Here is a 19,648-nt window from a genome sequence, read left to right as displayed (position 1 = left end):
GATATTATATTATAGCTATAAGCGTCATTTTCTGCAAACAAAATACAAGGGGAAATAAGTAAGTTTGTGACCCCCATCAGCAATTCGGTGACATGATCAGTAAGTCTGTGACCCGAGGCCAAAAAAAACCCCCCAAAAAACAAATGACAATGGAAGCTGTTGATTTTTCAAATTTTTTTTAAATAACGATTTTAATTTTTCCACGTACTCATAATTCAACTCAATTGTAAATTTTAAACTGAAAAATCGCCTCTAAAACTATTCATCCATTAATCCATTTAAAACTATATTCCTTTTTTTAACACGTCTGTCGAGCAATGACTCGGATGAGACTCAAAGACACATCACAAAAAATCCAGTTATTTTCACTTTTTATTGCATACACGACCAGGACCAAGGAAAACGCATATTTATATTCCTCAAGGGAGGATATTGCTACATTTACCGTATTCTATCGTGGAGAAAAAAATAACAAAGTTTCAATATAAAACTCTGTACACAAGGCTGTACTATACACAATGTATGCACACAGAAGAGATAGAACAGGGAGGGAGGGGGGGGGGGAGAAAAACAAATTGAGCACACGATCAGACGTTATCAAGGAGAGGCAGGCCAGCCCCCTCTAGCGCTGGACAGTTCGCAGGTGCATAATAAATAAAAGACAAACAAGGGTCGTTAAAGCACAATGAACGCACAACACTCCGCAGAGGACAGGACGTGGAATTGGGGATGAGAGGGGGGCAGCTGCATCTGAATTCCACTGAGCCCGGCTGTGCGGACGCACGCACGCGCACACACACACACACACGCACGCGCGCACGCACAGTTAGCAAGCAGAAAAGCTGCAGGAGGTGGAAGGAGAACAAGTACAGTAAGAAAGAAAATAATTTTATAGCGCTGAGCTGTTATCGAGCGCTTCAGAGTTCAGACCATGGTATTTTGAATACCAATTTCCTTGGTTGTACTTGCTGTACAGTTAGGTGCATTTTGCTGGCAAAAATCTGTTGAAGTGGGGTTTAAAAGAACGCAGAGAGTTCCATGCTAAAGTATTTCCAAATGGCAAACTACCCTGTCCTGGAGGGTTACAGATGGCACGTGGAATGAGAGATGGTTTCTCCAAAAACGGAAGCAAAATCTGGTCACCATAAAACTCCAAATGAAGCTGCCTGAACAAATCTTGCTTGGTTTGATGCTTCTAGCCAGCGGCGCCCTCTGCTGGAAAAGAGATATACAAGTTGGGAATGGAGTTTCCAACATACAGTGTATGTTTGCACAATATATATATATATATATATATATATATATATATATATATATATATATATATATATATATATATATATATATATATAGATATATATATATATATATATATATATATATTTACACACACACAAAATATATAGATATATATATAGATATATCAGTGTGAAATAGCAAGGTGATGGTGGTCTGTGGCCACCATGTGGACTGCATCATCAAACTTGGTCATGATCACAGAACTTTTAATAGTCCGGCAGATATGTGAAATATTCTGGTAGTTTTGTGCCTTTGATGATACAAGCATGGAATTTGGTACACAGTTATAGCATACCCTTCGGAAACATTTTGGATATAGGGACATTCCAGATTACCCCTCGGGTCAAAATGGTGGCCATTTTACAAAATGGCTGCCACGAATAACAAATTCTGCCTACAAGGTCAGCAAAGTCATATGTGCTTGGTGCAAAACACAATGTCGTGAGTATAATATGATTATTATCAACTAGTATGCACATGCTTCATTATCTACTTCATATTTGACTTAAAAAAATGCATCTACGGTGGTCTATGAGGGACACAGATTACAGTTTACCATTGCAATAATGCATGGCTGGAACAAGAGCTCTGCAATATGATCATGCATGTGAATGTTACATGAATATTGTTTCTGGAAATATAAATAGATCAAAAATCAAATTTGGTGAAAGGAACTTAGACTCCATGAATATTTCCATTATTAATTACATACTGGTAGCTGGCAATGTCGCGATTAAATGCATAAATTTGCGAAATCGATATTGATGTACTCAACGTATTAATTTTCATAATTGCATAATAGAAATGTTCAAACTACAATGGTGTGTTCATATTGATTTGGGTTTAACATGGTCCTGTCCAGCGCAAAGAAATAATGTATGGTGGCCTATTGGGGACATCGAGTGACAATCACCCAAGATCGCCATTGTGTATATATGCATCTCCTCTGGGCTGGGGTTCGTAGTTGAAAACATTTTAACTCTGCTATTCTGTTTTCAGGTGATAACTCCACTGTAGTGTACCCAAAGACTAATCCCCTGCTTGGTGGTGGTTCTTCCCAATTTTACAGTGACTGATTGGTGGTGGTTCAAGACAATGGCCAAGCATTTCAAACTATTAGACCCCCAGCAGCGAGGGCCAAGTACATCTGTTACATCAATTAACCAGACAGACTGGAACCTATGTGTGCTGTGTCAGATGGACACCACTGAGCCTCTTCATTGTCCTGCTGACTCCAAGCGAAGCACAGGAGGGTCTGGATACCAGACTCTGGCAGACAACCTCCTCAGGTTCAGTGAGATCGACTGCTTGCCAAAATCTCTCGACATGTCCCGCTTGGACGATGGTGAGGGTATCGAGTCCACCTTCCAGCACCACAGGGCTAAGTGGCATGATTCGTGCAGATTACAATACAACAAAACTCAATTGATTCGGGCAGAGAAGAGGAAAACAACCAGTGGGGATACCGAAGGCGTGACACGAAAGTATACCCATCAGAGTGTGGACCGTACAGAGTCACTGCTCGAAACGTGTTTCTTTTGAGACAAGCCAGCAGGTAACGAGTCTTTGCGCAAAGCTTCTACCTTTGATCTGGACAGATGAGTCAGGAAATGTGCTCTGAAACTAGAAGACAAGCCACTTATTGCTAAACTGAGTGCTGGAGATATGATGGCGCAAGATGCCCTGTACCATGTGAAGTGTCTGGTTTCCCTCTATAACAAAGCAAGGGACACAAAGAGAACCTTGGATGACCAGGATGATATCAATCATGGCATAGCTCTCGGAGAACTGGTGTCCTACATCGATGATGCCCGCATGGACGCTCTTGTGGCAACAGTGTTCAAGCTGGCAGACCTAACAAGTCTGTACAACAACCGGCTGAAACAGCTTGGAACAGTCTTGACTGGACGTGTTCACTCGACCAAACTCAAGCACCGGATCATGACATATTTTCCAGACATGGAGGAGCACAAGCCTGGCCGAGATGTTCTCCTAGCTTTCAACGAGGACATCGGATCAGCCCTTCACAAGGCCTGTGAACACGATGCTGATAGTGATGGTGTTCATCTTGCTAGAGCCGCGAACATAGTCCGAAGAGACATGTTGAAGATGAAGACAGCCTTTAGTGGTTCATTTGACGCCCTCTGCCAAGAACAATCCGTGCCAAATTCTCTCGTGGCACTAGTTGCTATGATCCTGAATGGTTTCACGATCCAAGAGCAGTCAAGCCACTCATCTGCATCAACACCCACTCTTACAATCTCACAGCTCCTCATGTTCAACAGCTACGCACGCCGCCGACAGAGTACGAGTATTGACTACGAGTATTACCAAGCACGGCCACAATCGGGAGACCCCCGTGCCTGTGTACCTGGGAATGCTGATGCACACAAAGACTCGCAAACGAGACCTGGTTGACACTCTGTTCCACTTGGGTCTCTCCGTCTCCTATGATAGGGTGCTGAGCATCTCCACGGACTTGGGGAACAGTATCTGCCGCTTCTTCCAGCAGGAGGGTGCAGTTTGCCCACCTGAACTGAAGAGTGGTCTGTTCACGACTGGCGCAGTGGATAACATCGACCACAATCCCAGCTCAACTAGTGCCTATAGGGACATATACTGGACAACCCTCCCAGAGGCAACTGAGGCATGTCGGCAACTACTAAGGTGTGGCTGCAAAAAGGGGTGCAGAGGACAGTGCAAGTGTGTCAAGGCTGCACTCCAGTGCACAGCTCTATGTCACTGTGGTGGGGAGTGTACAAGAGAGTAGTACTGGGACAAGAGAGATCACAGATGATAATTATGTAACATGTACACATGTATCCATGCATCATAGTAGACTCTGTTACCTGGATCTAGAGGTTCCACTGTATAATTTTAACTCTGTAAGTTGATGTTAGGATCAAACAGAAGCACTTCCTCTGAGTTCAAGAGTGTTAAATGAACAACAGTCATTCCATGGTGCTTGATAACAGTTTTTTGAAGAGTTTGTTGTAGAAAACCGTCCAAAAGTACAAAAATGCACCAAAAAATGACCAACTAAATGGTTTATTCACGCTTTGTCACCTTTATTTGCTATTTCTTATTTGCTAGAATCTATATTTAGTTAAATAAAACCACTGGTATGCTTCTTAAATATAGTTGTATCCACATGTATCCTCCTTGTACAACACAAAATCGGCTATTTTGTAAAATGGCCGCCATTTTGGCTCTGGGAAGAATCTGGAATGTCCCTATATCCAAAAATCTTTGTAAGATACTGCCCAAGCAGTGTGCCAAATTTCATGCTTGTATCACTAAAGGCACATTTTTTTCACATATCTGCCGGACTATAAGGCCATTCCAGAATAGCAAAATGCAGACATTTCATTTGCCATGAGTACAGTTTTCATTGTCATAACTTTGGTTCCGCCGCTGCATCCACAAAAACACAGGACAGACAATTATTGTTTCTTCATTCAATTTTCTCACTCCAAAGGAATATTAATATTAATATTAATAATAATAATAATAATAATAATAATAATACTGTCAACAGAGTCTCAATAAGGAATGTCGTAGACTGGTCTGGGGTTGGTTTAAGATATAAAAATATTTTTAAGATAAATATTTAAAAAAAAACTGTTCATGTATTTTCGAGTTTTGCCTCAAAGCATTTCTTTGCATCGTCTTCCTGGTAAAAGTAAAATGCGAGAACATGGAATGGGAATGAAGGCCTGTTTAGGGAGAAAATTTTCTTCTTGCTTTCTTCCTTCAATGCATGCCTTATCTTTCCATCAATCCTTCATTCCAGTCACATTCCAAAATTAACATTTGGACTTCTCTTCAGCATCAATGCGTTCGGTGAGTGTCGAGCACACGCAAGACGAAGGGGGCACTTTGCATCCAAAGAGGCAAGCAATGTGTATCCGAACGAGGAATGTTGACATCAAACGAGACGGGCACTGCGGAGGAAGTGTATGAGAGCTTGGTAGACAAAGCAGTACTGTGAGAAGGTCTGCACCATGAACATACGTTGCTCACGTAGTAGACCCAGCACCTCGGGTACGTCCAGTCGCTGGAGGGAATGAGGTCAGGGGGTCACAATGAAAGGCAAGAGAAGGAAGTGAGGTTGCATGGGGTAAAGATAAAACATAAGGACGGAGTAGCAATGATCAAAAAATAATGACGAACCTCGTTGCGTTCGATGCAGGCGACCATGAGTTCGGTGAGGATGAGAACTCCTGATCTGCCTACCCCGGCACTGCAATGTACCAGTACGGGAGGCGGTATGCACCCTGGAGGCAACATTGAGTTTGTATGCCTCCTCACCGACTGCACCTCCTCCAGGAATGCTGATGGTGAAAGAAAGTGCCTTAAAAGAGGTACATGTTCAACAATAAGGACCATTATACAGAATATATTGAATATGCAGGATTGAGGGAGGAAAGTAGAGAAAAATATTATATAAAGGAGTGCAAAGGACTTTTGAAGGAGTTTCGATAAAAATGAAAGGGGATCAAGAGGATATCGGTGATGGGAAATGCACAGGTCAATGGTCGGAGTTCATATTAATGTCCCCCGTCTCCGACCTTGTCCGAATGGCAGGGGACAAAAATATACATCGGAGTTGTACGATTGTAAGAGAAGCTTTTGAGCTCCCCATGCAGAAACTATCCTTTTTTAAAATGACATCCGTTGGCCTCGTCGGCTTCGCTGCGTACTCCATTTCGCAAGAGGAGTAAAGTCTGTCGAAAATAAAAACAAGATGCCTCGTAATACTTTTCACAAATCTTGACCAATAATGTTTGTCCGTGTTTTTGACAGAAATTACAGCAACCAAACAATATTTATCTTAGGTCTAATGTGACATTTTAAACGAAGTGTTAAAACACAGATAACTTTGCAGGAATAACTACAATTTGCCCAAAACTTTTGGCAAGTCTCAACAGCCGCTTGGGTAACCCATTTGTGAGCATTTGCTGTCGGTGTTGAAGATACCAGGGTGTCTTCCGTAAAAGTAGGCCATTGTGTTGTGTGCCACAAGATGGTCAAACACTTGGAATATATTGTTGCGGTTTTCTAAAAACTGCACTCCTTCGAGGCAATGGCACACAGCATACAGTGATCCCAAGGCAGTTATTTCAAGAGTATGTGTTTAGTTTGTCCTTTCCATGTGTCTAGTGGGTAAATGGGAGAGATGCGTTGCGTAGGGCTTTTAGTTAGGTCTTCAATCTTCGATACTTGCTCTTATTCCACACTTTGTCTCTCACACAAACCACACAAGCAAGCACGCACAGTCGCACACAGACGATAAAAGGAACCAAGCAAAGCACCACGAGGCTCGTTTGCATCTGTGCACCATTTCCCATTCAAAACTGCATGCCAATTTCAAACTGCCGTCTCACCTCAGACCTTCATTCTGCTCACCACGATGTCACAACTCACACCACAACCACTTCACAAGTCTCCCAAAAAAAAAAAACAAGCCAGGTCAGTGAGTGAGTGAGGCCATTATTCGGTTAGGGGACCTGGCGGAGTGTGGCTACGGCACAGGATGACCACTGTGGGCCAATGGGGAGGCTAGAAATTGCCAACAGCCCCACTTGATCTGACTCTTGGCTGCTCCCTTGCCCTGAGCTCATAAAAGCAGCAAATTCAGCCATAAATTGTCAGATATTGCCAGACGCCAGCCCTTGTCAGACATGCCAGATGACTGTGACAGACTTCAGACCTCACCGGGGAAGCAGACATCGGCAGATGGTGCATAGATGGCAAGCTTCAGCGCCGAGTGAGTAACACCATGAGTCAGCTGCGGCCAAGCGTGGAATTGGAGTGAGCGACTACGACGGCCGGGACCATTCCCATTTCATCGACGCTCAGTTCGGCTGCATCCAGCAGCCACCAGTTACACTTACAGATTCTTACACCACCCCATTAGGGTCTCTTTCACTTCTGCATCTTTCTTTACAATCTATCACTCGTTTACTGTGGACGCACAAGAGCAATCGGCACGGGCAACTCCCGACCAACCGTTCTTTTCAAAGCGAAACCATCGTTATTTTCAGAGGGAACTTTACTGACTCACACCTCACATCTTCTTCTTACACCAGGCTGCACGACATGCTGCACTACACTCGCACCTCTCACTCCCACATCATAGACACCTTCAGTTTTCTCCCACATTCCCCTTCCTTAGCATTTGGGTTGCGCAGGTCCGCCGATTGTGCCAGGTATGAAGAGGTCGCTAATTCTTAACCGCTTCTTATCTCTCTGTCTATCAAAAGCTATCTCAAATTTTTCTTGGATAGTGTATGTGTGTGTGTGATGGTGCCTGTAATAGCATAAGCTAAGAATGTACGTATAAGTTTATTTGGGGTAATTCTGCACTGTCTTCTTTTGTTGCACCCACAAATTCCTTGCTATCTCCTGCTGTACATTTGTGAATAAATCAATTACTGTGCCACATAACTTTCCTCGCCTTGTTAAATAAATGTGCCTGTTATGAATGTACCCAGCTCGTTTTTGGCTTTTCCTCCATTGGTCTAGCATGGTCCACACTCCAACATAGCCGGAACGTTATATGCAAAAATCTACTTATTAGCCGATGCGTACTTGGCAGCTCCGCTTGGCTGCACCTGATAAGGTGAGTTAAGCAAGTATGCATCGAGGGCGTGATTCCCCAATAAGGCGATCACGTGTTCCTCGTTAAACGGTTGAGAGACGGAGGACACTGGGTCACATGGTGAAATTATTGGTGTTCCTGGTGGATTAGCAACCTGCCGTGACAGGAAGTTATTCATGTGCGATGGTTTGTGAGTCCGAAGAGGAACCAGGGACAGCCCTCCATCGTAGTTCCCCTGTGACCCCGGGTCCGCGACAATATCTTTCAATCCTGACAAATCTCAAACTTTCTATCCCCCCTTTCACCACCTCTCCGAAAGGACCATCTGGCAAATCCTCCCATCTAGTTTTTTAACCATCCTATTGAGGAACTTCAGTCATTCAAACTCCTGGGTCTCACAAACAGCAATGATCTTTCTTGGGCAAACAACACTTCAAAGTTGGCCTCCAAAGCCAGTCCTCCATTCACTTGACATCCTCCATTGTGCAAAGTCCTTCGTCAGCACACCTGAACTCTAATCCACCTACAAGGCCTTTATCTGTCTGTCTGTTTGTTTGTCTGTTTGTATACAGGATATGTCAAAAAGTTGTGTATGGATTTGGATGAAACTTGGTGAACACGTTGGGTATGTGACAAGGATGAACTGATTAGATTTTGGTGAAGATCCAGATCCAGATCCGACAACTAGAATTATTTAATTTTTAAAATGATTCTTCACCATTGAGAGATCGGGCCGAAAACGATATAGTACCGTATAGCATGATATTTCAAAAATGTATTGGGCCCGATATGTTCTCATGGATCAGGCATTACGGGGCAGAGGTATGCGCTTTACCGAGTGCCCTTCTCGTTTGCTTCTGTGTCCATCTTATGCACCCCCTACCACCCCGACATCCGTCATCCTTACCAGCATCCCTTGTTCGTCTGTATCTATTTTGTGCCTCCACACTGATGTTGGAATTTCCTCCTTCTCTCTTTGCTGTTCACTTTGTTCTGTTGCGTCCTGATCCATTATGTGTTCTAGCTCTTCCATGAGTCTTGACTCTGCATGCAAAAAACACTGGAAAGTTCCAAATTTGAACGCTAATGTGCAGAGGTGACTGCATTTGTGGCATAGCCCTGCCTTTATAATGATGCAACCAGTGGAACGAGTTTCAAATAGAATCCCCGTCTAATATGTGTTTGCCACATAAGCAAACGCCGGATAGCCCTGTCAGCTGACTCACTCACCCAAAAACCTTTGCACATCTTCGGGGCAGCCATGGTCAGGCCACGAGGGGAAATGCAGGTGCCAAATAGTGTGTTCTTGTCCAGAAAGGAGGTGCCGTAGCCTGAGCCCCGTCGTGGCAAAGCTCCCGGAGTCTGTTCGAAACTTGGTGGTGACACGGAAATCCCCATAACTTGACGTATTCCTCCGGGAACTCAACTTGGGCCAATAACGATGGCACTTTTGTTGTCCATTTTCCTAGGAGCAGCAGGAGGCATACATATTAACTCGCCTTGTGGCCTGTCACTCGCTCCATGCTAAACCACCCTTAGGAAAGACAGTGGTCAGTCAGCATCACAATGCATTTTCCAGGGACCAATCCCTAAACATATTTTCTAGAAACCACAGCAGTTATGTCCGCATGTGGCTGGCTTATAGCCATACACAAGAATCTTCAACAAAGCCAGACAACAATTACCTAGAAAATTTGACTGAGCCAGACAAGATGCAACCCAAAGTTAATCTCCTCAAGTCTAACTTTCCTGTATGAAGCAAATCAGTAAAATATATTCTTTGTGTGGAAAAGTGCAGCAAACACTAACTATGCAAACCATTAGGCATTACATCAGTTTGGTATAAAGGAAACATAATTTTGTCAGATGGACATTCTCTCTTCTCCTCCCCACCAATCACCTTCCCTCCCATCCCCACCAATCCCATACTCTCTTCTCTCCCATCCTCTCCCCCACACCCACCCACCAAATCATTCCTTGTTAAATTTGAAGAAAAGTTCCAAAAGTGAGAATGATTATTTTGAGGAGCATCGACATATTATATACACAAAAATGTTTTAAAAATTTAACCCTTTCCCCCACCTTTCTCCCAATATGTATTGTACATGTCTCGAACACCTTGTCCTCTTGCAGAGACAGCCTTGAGACTGGAATTATTTGTCGAAAAGGGCCCTGGATGAGGCTCCAGAAGCCTCATAGTTTAGTTTTTTTTTAGTAAAAGTTGGGAACATGACTTTTTAACGTAATTAAGGTATGCTGAATTCAACTAGCCCTGTTCCCAAGCTGAATTTTGAGTTTTTTTTACCATTTAATTAGCATAAACAAAATGGTTGCCAAATTGACAATTTTGGGCACTTTCTTGGGACAGGCACTACTATACCAGCACAATGCTAATCTATTTTACTTGTGAACAACTGTTAAGTTGTTAAGTTAACTATTAAGTTGCTAAGGGCTTGTGTAGGCCTATACTAATGATTCATTCTTGTTTGCAGGCTACAATGGATCCCGTGATTAGCTTGAAGAGGCCGTCACCTGTAGACTACAGCCTGTGCATTTTCTGCCAAACACATAAAGCCAGAAAAAACCTGAGTGAAGCAACTGAACATGGACTCACAAAACTCAGGAATTCAGCCTGTATCAGAAAGAAGCTGAGGGACTCCAAAAATATAGACTTAATTGATCGTCTTGAGAATGCATTAGATTCTGCCACAGCCGTATCTCTTGTGTGGCACAGAATGTGTTATGCCCACTTCACAGACAAGAGTAAAATAGAACGTCTTCAGAGGACTCAGAGTATTCAACAGAGGGAGCAGGTTGCAGTTCAGGTGTTCCAGGTGGTAACAGGCGTTCATTGCGAAAAGGTGTGCAGCCAGTCAACTGGAGCCTTTGCATTTTCTGTCAAACTGCAAATAAGAAGGCACGACTGATCACCGTCATGACTAAGCAAATGAGTGATCAAATAATTCAAGCCTCACATCTTGACGACAAAGTTGGCCTTCGACTGGCAGGAGTGATTGACCTAATTGCAGCTGAAGCCAAATATCATCTGCCTTGTCTTAGAGCATTTAACAGGTCTACCTCCAAAACAAAGCAGGAGTCAGCAAATACAGATCTTGCTATGATATGGCTTTGCCAAGAGCTCCATCAATCAGCTGACAAAAGACATGTGATTCTTCTGGATGATGTATGGGAATGGTATAAGGAGCTCGCTGAGGAATCTTCAACCATGATTCAGCCGTCCTATCAAAGCAGAAGAGGAACATTCAAGGAAAAGTTGCAGTCACAGCTTGGGGACATTTTCAATTTCTTTCAACCTCTTGACAGTTGTATATCAGATCGAAAAACCGTATTGATTCCCACTAAGTACCAGCCAACAGCAGTTTTGCAGATGAAAGCAGACACAGAGGAGAGTGAGGAAAAGTTAGCCTTTCCTAAGTATGAGCCCCAGGATGACATTTTCCTTTCACTTGTTCATGTAGCTATGAAAGTCCGTGGAGACATGATGGAAACTCCAGGACACAAAGGGTTCTCTGTCTGTGAAGAAGATGCTATAGCATGCATTCCCGAGAGTTTATATATGCTACTGAGACTGATCGTCGGTGGCCAGGAATCCCTTGAAGATGATAGCCCTGGGAACAATGAAGAACATGTCCGGAGCAGAGTTCTGAGTGTGGCACAAGGTCTTGTCGACTGCGTCAGTGGTTGCAAAAAATGGACTCCAAAACATGTTGGTCTTGCAAGTACTCTTCATCAAGCTATGCGGTCAAAAGACCTCGTACGATTGTTCAACGAGGCAGGGCATTGCCTGAGTTACGAACAGGTGTTGCAAGTAGACACCTCCTTGGCTGAGAGCACTCTCAAATCATTGGACAAAGCAACTGGTGCCATCATTCCACCTAACATTGAGGCAAATAAATTCATCCACTACACCTGTGATAACATTGACATACTTGATGAAACACTTGATGGAAAGAATACCTTCCATGCAACTCAAATGGCAGCATGGCAACGAGGCCAAACAACTGATGCTTCTCTTTAAAATCTCGAGCTATCCACAAGACACACTTTGATTGTGCCAAATGGCCTGGAGGAGCTGCATCCTGTCAGTATAACTCATGGAAAATGCAAGCCAGTATTCACAGCACCCATCGACGAAGCCTGCTTCGGCAAATCTGAGGAGGACAATGAGTATGCAAGACAAGCAAAAGCTACAGACCTAGCTTTCTTCTTGCACCATCAAAATTCAGAGATAAAACCTTCTTGGACACTATTAAATCAGCCATTGCCATCAGAGGAACCAGAACAGACAGCAGTAGGATATTTGCCTGTAATCCTTGCTCCCGCTGATGAGTTGGATACTTTGAATACCACCGTGAAGAGATGCATGGCAATATCTTCAAATTTTGGACAGGAACATACAGTCCTCACAGTCGACCAAGCGCTGTACTGTAGACTTATGGAGCTAAAGTGGTCTGTTCCAGAATACCAGGATAAGTTAATACCTCGCCTCGGTGGCCTTCACGTATCGGTGAACTTCCTCAAGGCCATAGGAGATCATATGAATGGTTCCGGACAAGCTGAAGTGTGGGTGGAGAGTGGACTGCTCGGGCAAGGCACTGTAGAACTTGTTCTGGCAGGAAAGGCATACAACAAAGCTATGAGGGCATACAAAGTGACTTTGCAAGCTCTGTGGCATCTCCTGATGCCAAGCCTTCTCTCCTTTGTTGCAGAGGTGGACGAGGACTGCCATGCTTGCATTTCCAGGATGGCTTCTGATGACGACCTACAGAAGATTCCAGAACTGATAACATTTCTGGATCAGGAAAAGTTCAGGAAGCTCCTGGATGATTTTGTTGAGAGTAGATCTGATGATGTGAACTTCAGCTTCTGGGGGCAATATATGGACATGGTCGCTATACTCTGCAATACACTCAAGCTTAACGTGATGGCATCTGGGATCTCCATCTTTACTCTTTCAGTCTGATGTTGCCCTACTTCAAGCGGTATGACCACCTGAACTATGCATGATGGGATCCAGTGTATCTCGTGGAGATGCATTCGCTTCCACAACCTGTTTTAACAGAGTTCCAAAGAGGCAATTTCGTAGTCAAGAGATCTGCTCACAAGTTCAGCCAAGTAGATCCTGACCAGGCCATGGAATGGATAAATGGCACAGGCAAGAAAGGAGGTGGTATCATTGGTATCACCAAGACGACATCAGCTCTGTGGAGGTGGACACTCTCCTTTAACCTGAGATCTCACATAGCAGAACAAACCCATGGAATGTACAGTCTCCACCGTGGGAGTACAGACCTTCACAACAAAGCAACCAAATCACGACAAACGAGAGACAATGATGACGAGAATTCTTTACTGTCCACTTTCCAGGGATTCAGTGTGTTCTCATCTGTATCACATCCAGGTACGTTGCAAAACCTTGCTACGAAAGACCTAGCAACAGAGTCAATTCAAGAATGATTACTATGTGCCAAGGAGCTTGGACAAGAAGAAGTCAAGAAATGTGTTCAGGACAGATTGATAGTGGCTGAGCAATGTGATAAGCCACATGTTTCAATCCATGACCATCTGCGCAGGAATAACGCCCCAACATTTTCCACTTTATACGAAGTGGTTAAACACACAAAGGACAAAGACAAGAAAATTGTTCTGAAGACAGACAGAAATGTCCTCCGACGTCTAATTACTGCCTATGAGGCGGGTCGGCCAGTTCATTTGCCATCTGTACTCAAACATGAGCTTCTTCCGGTCCCTGTATCCCTTGCCGAAATGAATGGTACACTACGCACTGGAGAAACAAGTCGTTACTGGCTCACGTGATAACAGAAGACATAGACTGTCCTGAGACAATTCAAATTCATGACACGTCAACTTGCCTTATCATTGATGGACAAGCATTGGTAGTAGCTCTTGGAAAGCCTGATGATGCTGTAACCTTTGGAGATCTGGCCGATACGTACGAGAAAACTGTGCTGAAAGCAGGTTCCAAATATCAAGGAATTGATATTGTGTTCGACAGATACAAGGTAGAAACAATCAAGGGTACAACCAGAACGCGGCGCAGTAAAGCAGCACGGCCAATCAGACAGCTTGTGGAAGGTCGTGATGTACCTCCTCCAAAGAACTGGTCAAATTTTCTGTCACTAGCTGATAATAAAGCAGATCTAGCACATTTCTTGTCTGAGGAACTGTGTTCGCAGGTGCGAAGGATAAAGAAATTGTAGTTGCCCGGGGATTTAGAGAGGAACTCGAGGTCAAGTCATCAAAAGGTACACCTGATTTGATACCTCTGAAATCCACACATGAAGAAGCGGACACAAGATTGGTGCTGCATTCCGTCCACAGCAAGTTCAATACAGTTGTTGTGTTTTCCAGGGACACTGATGTTCTCCTGCTTCTGGTATCCAACTTTCGACATATGCAATGCAAGCATCTCTGGATGATGTCGGGCACATCTTAGAAACGGCGGTATATACCCATTGATGCAGTTTTCAACAAACTACCAAGAGGTTCAGCAGCATCCTTGCTAGCATATCACGCATTGACTGGGTGTGACACCACCTCCTACATCGCGAATCACACCAAACGATCATCATGGAAGGTCTTTGAAGAGCACCATGAATTGCTGAAGAACTTGGGCATTGGTGAACTCACAGAGGAAACCATCAAATCTTCAGAAACCTTTGTCTGCAGAATATACAATGTGCACACAACAGACTCTGTTGATGCAGCACGGCATTTATTGTTCTCCAAGATGGGAAAACCAGAAGCCATGGCCCCAACAAGTGATGCGCTCCGTTTCCATTTGATGAGAGTACACCATCAAGCGATGATATGGAGAAATTCCCACTGTCCCACACCTGAGCTCCCTGCACCCTCTGAAATGGGATGGAGACTTGGGGAATCAGGACTGCAACCCATACTGTTGGCAATGAGTCCCATTCCAGACAGTTGCCTCGAGATGGTAGCCTGTGCATGTCGGAAACAATGCAAGACTCGCCGCTGCACATACCGGAATTCAGGATTACGATGCACATCAATGTGTGCATGCCAGCAACAGATTGATGATCAGACTCCTTGCATGAACACAATGTGATTTGCCTAAAAGATGTTCGGCATTCCTGAAAACTGTTTCTGCTAACTGAAATTTGTTCACATAGCAGCATGATAGAACTTTGTTTAGATTTTATGATTACAGACTAGCAACTTTAACTTCTACATTTTACTAATGAACATCGGTAACCATGTAAACATTAATTAAAATGCTTCAAATATGTCTTAATCAATATTTCTTGACCCTCAAAACGTAGTTCTAGACATGTCATTTGTCAGGTTTCCATGCATAGTAACAAAGTTACAGCAGAAAATAGATTTTTTTGGTAATGGCAGTAGCTAATTAGCATAATAATAGATTTTTGGCATGTTACGAATTTTATTAGCCTGTAGGCTTGATTTATTGCTCAAGGGACATTTCTTAGATGCGTACGTGTGAACAATGTGCATTTATTTAAATGGTATAGTAGTGCCTGTCCCAAGAAAGTGCTCAAAATTGTCAATTCGGCAGCCATTTTGTTTATGCTAATTAGATGGTCAAAAACTCAAAATTCAGCTTGGGAACAGGGCTAGTCGAATTCTGCATACCCTAATTATGTTAAAAAGTCAAGTTCCCAACTTTTACTAAAAAATGCTTTTAGGATGCACATTTCTCAGATATACGTCTAGTCTACTCCTCCTGCATCAAATATTCACTCTGAAATTAATTTCACCCCCCCCCCCCCCCCGTTCTCTTACCCTTCCTTCTCTTCACTATCCTCCCACCTATCTTCCTTTCATCAATTTAATCTTATCCAATTTTACCTTCCTTCACCCTGTTGACAGATCAGTGGCACCCTTCACCCTGGTGGCGCGACTGTGTCGCTGATGCAGTGCCCCTCTACCAGTACACACACTGGAACTGGTACTCATTTCGTCGACCTCGGAAGGATGACAGGTTGAGTCAACCCCCTGGTGTATTAATTCAGCGGCCGACGGGGCTTGAACTCAGAACCCTAGGATCCCAAGCCGCCACCCAAACCACTGAGCCAACACCAGGCTTGCCCTCCACCCTTATGTATCTATTGTGTAAAGATAACCCTTTCAGGTGATACTTGCATTCAGTACGTTTGAAAAATAAATGAGCAAAACAGAGCATTTGGTGTAGAAATACGCACATGAAAGAGCATTTTGGTGCGTGCCATGCTGGCTTTACCTGTTCAGGTGTCACCATCGCGATGACACACACAGCCTGTTCCCACACCATCTGCCAGAACTCATGGGAGGTGTGTGGCAAGGGGCCCTGGCTTGCAATGTAGTGCCACAGCTCCTGTCCAAGGCAAAACTGCAGAGAAGAATTTAATCTGCATAAAACAATGACAATGATATAACGAATCGAGACAAATACAATGGAAAGGAGAAAAAAAAGCTACTTACTCTCACCTTTTACTAGCACCCGTACCTGTGACTGCTCCAGCTAACTGGAAGAGCAATTTCGTTATGTTTAAATACCACATGGTAAAAGAGATCCAAGGAAGTTAAGCTCAACTTCAAAAGCTATTCCATTGCTTATGGTAGCTTTTGTTGGTTGGAGGTCGGGTGGATTGTGAATGTGATGTTGGCACTTTCATATCGACTAACTTTGGGAGGTGGTTATGATTTTTCTTTATTAAATAAAGCCTTGACTAACTTTGGGAGGTGGTGATGATTTTTCTTTATTAAATAAAGCCTCGACTAACTTTGGGAGGTGGTTATGATTTATCTTTATTAAATAAAGCCTCGACTAACTTTGGGAGGTGGTTATGATTTTTCTTTATTAAATAAAGCCTTGACTAACTTTGGGAGGTGGTTATGATTTTTCTTTATTAAATAAAGCCTTGACTAACTTTGGGAGGTGGTTATGATTTTTCTTTATTAAATAAAGCTTTGACTAACTTTGGGAGGTGGTTATGATTTTTCTTTATGAAATAAAGCCGAGACTAACTTTGGGAGGTGGTTATGATTTATCTTTATTAAATAAAGCCTCGACTAACTTTGGGAGGTGGTTATGATTTTTCTTTATTAAATAAAGCCTTGACTAACTTTGGGAGGTGGTTATGATTTTTCTTTATTAAATAAAGCCGAGAATAACTTTGGGAGGTGGTAATGGTTTTTCTTTATTAAATAAAGCCTTGACTAACTTTGGGAGGTGGTTATGATTTTTCTTTATTAAATAAAGCCTTGACTAACTTTGGGAGGTGGTTATGATTTTTCTTTATTAAATAAAGCCTTGACTAACTTTGGGAGGTGGTTATGATTTTTCTTTATTAAATAAAGCCGAGACTAACTTTGGGAGGTGGTAATGGTTTTTCTTTATTAAATAAAGCCTTGACTAACTTTGGGAGGTGGTTATGATTTTTCTTTATTAAATAAAGCCTTGACTAACTTTGGGAGGTGGTTATGATTTTTCTTTATTAAATAAAGCCTTGACTAACTTTGGGAGGTGGTTATGATTTTTCTTTATTAAATAAAGCCGAGACTAACTTTGGGAGGTGGTTATGATTTATCTTTATTAAATAAAGCCTCGACTAACTTTGGGAGGTGGTTATGATTTTTCTTTATTAAATAAAGCCTTGACTAACTTTGGGAGGTGGTTATGATTTTTCTTTATTTAATAAAGCCTCGACTAACTTTGGGAGGTGGTAATGGTTTTTCTTTTTTAAATAAAGCCTTGACTAACTTTGGGAGGTGGTTATGATTTTTCTTTATTAAATAAAGCCTTGACTAACTTTGGGAGGTGGTTATGGTTTTTCTTTATTAAATAAAGCCTCGACTAACTTTGGGAGGTGGTTATGATTTTTCTTTATTAAATAAAGCCTTGACTAACTTTGGGAGGTGGTTATGGTTTTTCTTTATTAAATAAAGCCTTGACTAACTTAGGGAGGTGGTTATGATTTTTCTTTATTAAATAAAGCCTTGACTAACTTTGGGAGGTGGTTATGATTTATCTTTATTAAATAAAGCCTCAACTAACTTTGGGAGGTGGTTATGATTTTTCTTTATTAAATAAAGCCTTGACTAACTTTGGGAGGTGGTTATGATTTTTCTTTATTAAATAAAGCCTCGACTAACTTTGGGAGGTGGTTATGATTTTTCTTTATTAAATAAAGCCGAGACTAACTTTGGGAAGTGGTAATGGTTTTTCTTTATTAAATAGCCTTGACTAACTTTGGGAGGTGGTTATGATTTTTCTTTATTAAATAAAGCCTTGACTAACTTTGGGAGGTGGTTATGATTTATCTTTATTAAATAAAGCCTCGACTAACTTTGGGAGGTGGTTATGATTTTTCTTTATTAAATAAAGCCTTGACTAACTTTGGGAGGTGGTTATGATTTTTCTTTATTAAATAAAGCCTTGACTAACTTTGGGAGGTGGTTATGATTTTTCTTTATTAAATAAAGCCTTGACTAACTTTGGGAGGTGGTTATGATTTTTCTTTATTAAATAAAGCCTTGACTAACTTTGGGAGGTGGTTATGATTTATCTTTATTAAATAAAGCCTCGACTAACTTTGGGAGGTGGTTATGATTTTTCTTTATTAAATAAAGCCTTGACTAACTTTGGGAGGTGGTTATGATTTTTCTTTATTAAATAAAGCCGAGACTAACTTTGGGAGGTGGTAATGGTTTTTCTTTATTAAATAAAGTCTTGACTAACTTTGGGAGGTGGTTATAATTTTTCTTTATTAAATAAAGCCTCGACTAACTTTGGGAGGTAGTTATGCTTTTTCTTTATTAAATAAAGCCTTGACTAACTTTGGGAGGTGGCTATGATTTTTCTTTATTAAATAAAGCCTTGACTAACTTTGGGAGGTGGTTATGCTTTTTCTTTATTAAATAAAGCCTTGACTAACTTTGGGAGGTGGTTATAATTTTTCTTTATTAAATAAAGCCTTGACTAACTTTGGGAGGTGGTTATGCTTTTTCTTTATTAAATAAAGCCTTGACTAACTTTGGGAGGTGGCTATGATTTTTCTTTATTAAATAAAGCCTTGACTAACTTTGGGAGGTGGTTATGCTTTTTCTTTATTAAATAAAGCCTTGACTAACTTTGGGAGGTGGTTATAATTTTTCTTTATTAAATAAAGCCTTGACTAACTTTGGGAGGTGGTTATGCTTTTTCTTTATTAAATAAAGCCTTGACTAACTTTGGGAGGTGGTTATGATTTTTCTTTATTAAATAAAGCCGAGACTAACTTTGGGAGGTGGCTATGATTTTTCTTTATTAAATAAAGCCTTGACTAACTTTGGGAGGTGGTTATGCTTTTTCTTTATGAAATAAAGCCTCGGTGTTTGACCAGCCATGGTGAAATAATGGTTTGAGCATCTGCTCTGACTTTGGGAGGTCAGCGGTTCGAACCCTGGACGAGTCATACCAAAGACTAACTAGAACGGCACTCTGACGTCATGACGTCAACCGATATGCCCCCCCCCCGCCAACATTATTACATCATAATACATACTTGTACCAAGTTTGACTTCGATCCCTTCAGCCATTCTAAATTTATCGTGGGAACGAAAACCTATCACGGACTCTGACCTTTCACCTCTTGATGCCAAAATCGAATCAGTTCATCTTTGCATCATAAAACCGTATGTACTAATACCAAGTTTGGTCAAAATCCCATCACTGATTCATTAGAATTTTTACCTAAT

At 42.0% G+C, this 19,648-nt stretch overlaps 1 protein-coding gene and 2 pseudogenes across 4 annotated transcripts in view; 2 read left to right on the top strand and 1 right to left on the bottom strand.

Annotated features, from left to right (window-relative positions):
• Positions 1–549: 549 nt before the first annotated feature.
• The window catches only part of LOC147019907 (tyrosine-protein phosphatase non-receptor type 14-like), a 144,879-nt gene continuing 125,780 nt past the window's right edge, over positions 550–19,648 (bottom strand). Inside the window, exons 17-21 of one of the 4 annotated variants that reach the window (XM_085894748.1) lie at positions 16,170–16,298; positions 9,134–9,368; positions 5,473–5,633; positions 5,314–5,356; positions 550–1,215 (exon numbers count right to left, since the gene is read on the bottom strand). In XM_085894748.1, the coding sequence (XP_085750874.1) occupies positions 1,196–1,215; positions 5,314–5,356; positions 5,473–5,633; positions 9,134–9,368; positions 16,170–16,298 (588 nt within the window). In that variant the 3' untranslated portion in view covers positions 550–1,195. Of the gene's footprint in view, positions 5,357–5,472; positions 6,027–9,133; positions 9,369–16,169; positions 16,299–19,648 lie in introns of all 4 variants that reach the window. The other 3 variants (XM_085894749.1, XM_085894747.1, XR_015061569.1) reach the window with 3 other exon arrangements.
• LOC147019911 (uncharacterized) lies at positions 1,464–5,011 on the top strand (annotated as a pseudogene).
• On the top strand, positions 10,402–12,022 carry LOC147019910 (uncharacterized; annotated as a pseudogene).

This window comes from Eptatretus burgeri, chromosome 9 (assembly GCF_056783735.1).
Source record: "Eptatretus burgeri isolate ZD-2024b chromosome 9, Ebu_testis_v1, whole genome shotgun sequence".
NCBI classification, from domain to species: domain Eukaryota; kingdom Metazoa; phylum Chordata; class Myxini; order Myxiniformes; family Myxinidae; genus Eptatretus; species Eptatretus burgeri.
Note: the sequence above shows the minus strand (reverse complement) of the source record. Positions and strands in the feature narration are given on the sequence as shown.